This window comes from Gavialis gangeticus, unplaced genomic scaffold (genome assembly GCF_001723915.1).
Source record: "Gavialis gangeticus isolate Ggan-Ray unplaced genomic scaffold, GavGan_comp1, whole genome shotgun sequence".
NCBI classification, from domain to species: domain Eukaryota; kingdom Metazoa; phylum Chordata; order Crocodylia; family Gavialidae; genus Gavialis; species Gavialis gangeticus.
The window spans coordinates 1,121,576-1,126,773 of NW_017729011.1; the positions used below are offsets into that span (position 1 = coordinate 1,121,576).

Below are 5,198 nucleotides of genomic sequence, written 5' to 3' on the forward strand. Positions count from 1 at the left end.
GGTTGGGAGTGAGGGGCAGCAGTAGGGCTGAGAGGGGCAACAGGGCTGGGGCAGGGGACTGTGGGTTGGGAGTACAGGGAGCACCGGCAGCACCAGGGGGCTGTGGGTCGAGAGTGACGAGCACCATCAGGGCCCAGGGTGGAGGGTACATCAGTTTGGTGAGGAAGGGGCACTGGCAGGGCTGGGGTCAGTATGTTGGGAGTGAGGGGCAGCAGCAGGGCTGAGAGGAGCTGTGGCTTGGAAGTGAGGGGCAACAGAATGGGCAGGGGCAGAGCCACCCTTCAGGGCTAGCCACGTAAACATTTCTTTGAAATCCAACATTTATAACAGGCATTTGCCTAGTCAATATATAAAGGGTGCATATCAGGAACTGGGAGAATGTTCGCCAGGGCTCCCCAGGAGAAGACTAGGACTAATGGTCATAAATTGCTAAAAGACTGCTTTAGCTTAGACATGACCCCAGCAGTCTTTCCTGCCCTAACGCAGGCGGGTAGGCATTAGGACACAGATGCTGGAGACATTTCTCCCCACCGCAGGAGGGGAAAATTTCCTGCTGTCAAAGCCCCCTGCTGCTGAATGTTGGCACGGTCCTACATCCATGGGTCATATCAAATGGCTCCGTAGGCCAGAGCCAGCCAGCGGACTGTAGGTTGCCAACATCTGCTGTGGAGGGTCTGCAGGGCTCTGAGCAAAGGAAGTGCTTCAGACTAAAAGAAGCACCCCAAAATACCATGGTGGGCTAAGCACCTCCAAGGTCTGCGGAGTATGTGTACCCCGAGATGCACAGAGCCCCAACAGTGACCAAGGCCCGGGTAGCGGCAGCAATTATCCCAGGCTTGCAGGTGTGCTCCAGGAAGGGATAGATGCCCCAGGGGAGACACCTGAAGCGTGGTTTTGGTTGGGCACACTGAGGCAGGTGGCTCTGCATAGTATTGCTCCCTACTGTCCCATCACAGGGGTTACAGTGGAAAATAAGCTGAATATGAGCGAACAGTGTGCCCTCACTTCCAAGAAGGTTAAAGGCATACTGGGCTGCATTAGTAGGAGTGTTGCCAGCAAATCAAGGGATGTGATTATTCTCCTCTATTCAGCACTGGTGAGGCCACATTTAGAGAACCGTGTCCAGTTTTGGCCCCCCACTGCAGAAAGGATGTAGACAAATTGGTGAAAGTCCAGCAGAGGGCTATGAAAATGGTTAGGGGATTGGGACACATGACTTATGAGGAGAAGCTGAGGGAACTGGGCTTATTTCATGAGCTTTCTTTTGGTCCGATCCTCCAATTTGTCAAGGTCTCCCTGAATTCCAGCCCCACCCCACAGTGTATCTACTACTCGCCCCAGTTTGGTGTCATCTGCAAACTTGCTAAGGGTACACTCCATCCCATCTTCTAGACCAACCCCAGGGCACTCCACTTGATACCAGCTGCCACCTACACATTGAGCCATTGATTACTACCCTTTGAACCCAACAATCCAGCCAGTTTTCTATCTGCCTTACAGTTCATTCATCCAACCTGTACTTCTTAAGCTTGCTTGCAAGAATATTGTGGGAAACTATATCAAAAGCCTTGCTAAAAAGTCAAGGTAAATCATGTCCACTGCTCTTCCCACATGCACAAAGCCAGTCATATCATCACAGAAGGCAATCAAGTTGGTCAGGCACGACTTGCCCTTGGTGAATCCAAGCTAACTGTTCCTAATAACTTTCTCCTCCCCCAACTGCTTAGAAATGAATTCCGTGAGGACCTGCTTCATGATTTTTCTAGGGACTGAGGTTAGACTGACCAGCCTGTAATTCCCCAGATCCTCCTGCTTCCTTTTCTTAAAGATGGGCACTATATTTGCCCTTTTCCAATCATCCAAGATCTCTCCCAGTCGCCACGAGTTTTCAAAGATAACGGCCAGCAGCTATGCAGTCACATTGGCCAACTCCCTCAGCACCCTTGGGTGCATCGTGTCCAACCCCATGGACTTGTACATGTCCAGCTCTAAATAGCCCCTAACCTGTTCTTTCACCACAGTTGGCTGTTCACCTCCTCCCCGGACTGTGCTGTCAGGTGCAGTAGTCTGGGACCTGACCTTGTCTGTGCAGATTAAGATGAAAAAGCCATTGAGTACTTCAGCTTTTTCCATATCATCTGTCACTAGGTTGCTTCCTGCATTTAGTAAGGGGCCCTACTTTCCTTGATCTTCCTCTTGCTGCTGACACACTTATAGAAACCCTTCTTGTTACTTTTCACATCCCTTGCTAACTGCAACTCCAATTGCACTTGGCCTCCCTGATTTCATCCCTGAATGCCTGGGTAATAGTCTTATACTCTTCCCTAGTTGTTTGTTCAAGTTCCCCCTTCTTGTAAGCTTCCTTTTTGTGTTTTAGCTCACTGAAGAGTTCCCTGCTAAGTGAAGCTGGTCTTCTGCCATACTTGTTAGTCTTCCTGCACATTTGTTCCTGTGCCCTCAGGTTTCTTTAAAGTACAACCAGCTCTGCTGGACTCCTTTCCTCCTCAGATTATCTTCCCAGGGAATCCTGCCCATCAGTTCCCAGAGTGAGTCAAAGTCTGCTTTTCTGAAATCCAGGATCCCTACTCCGCTGCTCTCCTTCCTTACTTTCCTCAGGATCATGAACTCAATCATCTCATGGTTACTACTGCCCAAGTTGCCATCCATTACTACATTCTCCACCAATTCTTCCTTGTTTGTGAGCACCAGATCTAGAAGAGCACCAGGGTACCCACAGTTCTACACATGAGCTCCATCTTGAAACCAAGTATAGACCTGAATGCACTCTGGACATGACAGAGGCCAGATATGTCTTGGCCAGAAGGGATACAGTCTTTTGCTCATTAAGGGAATTCTTCATCTGTCTTGCTTGTGCACTTTATTTCACCATTTTCAAACAGTTCCCTTACCCTAACATATTCAAGTGCTGTGTCATCATCTCTGGCCTTGAAATAAAATAAAGAGAGCATGACCAACACCCCAACTTGGGGATCACCCAAAGGTAATCAGCTAAAGGGTAGCAACATTAATCCTTTAATGACTCATATCCCCATGACATTATTCTTTTCGGTACTTTACCTTTTGGCGTGTGCTCTTCAAGATCTGCCTGTCTCAATAAATCCCTGTTCACACTGGGACCAGTGCACACATCCTGAAATCCAGCATATAAGAGCATTATCAGGGAAAGTCAGAGGTAACACGGAGGAGCCAGAATGGGGTACAGAATGAGATGTAGAGTGGGATACAAGAGGGGTTGTACTGGTACATGAAGAAAAAGCCTGCAGCCATGAACTCAAAGTGCTAAAGAATTCAACCCAAAAAGAGCTCCAAGGCAATAAGAGGCAAAAGAACTGCCACTCAAAAAGGAATAGGACGCACAGAACCAAGCAGAGAAAGAGAGAGAGAGGTAGTTAGTCACATTAGTCTGAAGTTAGGCAGAACGTAGGGCAGAGTGGCAGAGAGAGGAAAATGTTCTGCTGGGAGAATGCAACCTGAAACCAAACCAAACATGCACAGGGTTGAGGATAAAGAGCAAGGAAGCCAAAAGGGGCTAGCTGAAGAGCTGGCCCCAAAAGTGTACTGGTAGCATGGGTCTACAGCAAGGACAATGTCCCCATGTTAATCCTCCATGCATAGCTACAGAAGAAGTATTGCTATTTTGCTTTGGAAGGGCCAATTCTGTTCGTTAACCAAAGGTCAAATCCTGGAACACAAAGGGCTCTGACCTAGCAAAACAGCTGTAATATGGGGAGCAGGCTTTTGGGCCTCTCTTCCCCAGGATCAAGCCATGCAGACTGTCTATTTAGTTAGGCTCTTCTATTTAATCCAACACATAGTTGCCCAGCTTCTGATCCAAGCAAAAGAAAAAAGCTCTTTGCACTTACCCCCAAGAGGTCAGAGGCTCCTGGAGTGAGGACATCAGAGTAAAATCCTTTCTGTTTAATCAGTGGGTATTTCCTTTTGGTCCCCCTGTAAATGTTCTCTGATAGACTTGAACTAGTTCCTGAACTGGAGTCCCGGAGCTGTGCCTGGCTGTTGGGATAGGGGGCATAGGGGATCCTCCCCAACGATTTGGTCAAGTCTTTCTGCATTTTATCCATCCGTTCCACTTTGGGTCAGGAGGAAGGTGATGTGAAAGGATTCTAGGCCTTATGGAGAAGACAAAGAGTGAAGCTCTTAACAACATGTCTCCAGTGCTCATAAAACCCCTCTCACTGGTTCTTACATTTTTGGCTTGCTAAACACATGAGTCGGTAACAAGGTGCACTCAAACCCCTGCCTCAGTACCAAGCTTTACTTTTATGACCTGGTGGCCACCAACAACTGACTAAACAGCTCACTAACCCCACGCTAAGTAAGCACTTTTATTATTCCAAACAGGTTTTGTAGAAGAAAACTCAACAGTATGTGTGAAAAGCCGCTTTCCTGAAACAGCAGGGGCTTCCCTGATCAGTGGCAGCATTCAAGAGGCTGCCAGTGGAATCACAATAAACTGGCACTGTAGTGAAAGTAGCACACAGACCCCTGTGCACTATCAGCCCTATCAAGCACATAGGGGCTTTACCAAATCCCCAAATATGCTCTATACTTACCTTGAATCTAGCAGAAGCAGGCTCAGACCCAGGTACCCCACCCAGCTCTTCCCAGATGTAAGTTCTAACCCCCTCTCTATGAAAATTAATGCAGCAGTGTCCAAGTACAGCCTGTCGAATATTAAAACATAGCTAGAAGCTCCCCTCTCCCTGCTACTGCAGGGGATATTTTTTGCTGGCCATCTCAACTCACAAACAATTTTTATTCAACCATCAGTGGAGGTGTGAGCATGGGCAAATACAAATGCAAGCACCCATCATATTTCATAAAAATCCCCTCTCCCACTGGAGGTGCTAATTAAGTGTAGTCCTCAGACTCCTGGCATAATGCAGCCATTGATCATAGGGGCTTGTCTAAATATGACTGACTGCTGTGGCTAAGCAGTATTGGTTAAATACAACATCCCCGTTGGATCACCAGGATTATACCAGTGCAATGATGTATACACCCTGTGGCTTACACCTGTAAATGATGGGGAATTCTGAATTGCAAAACCTCCAAAGTCTACTTCAGGGGTGATGCATCAATCCTTGCTCAGGGCTGGACCTAAAAATCACATTCTAGCCCTAAGTGAAAAATAGCCCATATCCACAGGGATGCCTACT

At 47.7% G+C, this 5,198-nt stretch overlaps 1 protein-coding gene across 2 annotated transcripts in view; it reads right to left on the bottom strand.

The window, feature by feature from the left end:
* The window catches only part of DNAH1 (dynein axonemal heavy chain 1), a 192,572-nt gene extending 188,120 nt beyond the window's left edge, over positions 1–4,452 (bottom strand). For both annotated transcript variants that reach the window (XM_019510343.1, XM_019510342.1), the window contains exons 1-2: positions 3,885–4,452; positions 3,079–3,151 (exon numbers count right to left, since the gene is read on the bottom strand). In XM_019510343.1, the coding sequence (XP_019365888.1) occupies positions 3,079–3,151; positions 3,885–4,100 (289 nt within the window). In that variant the 5' untranslated portion in view covers positions 4,101–4,452. The remainder of the gene's footprint in view (positions 1–3,078; positions 3,152–3,884) is intronic.
* Between the last annotated feature and the right edge of the window lie 746 nt (positions 4,453–5,198).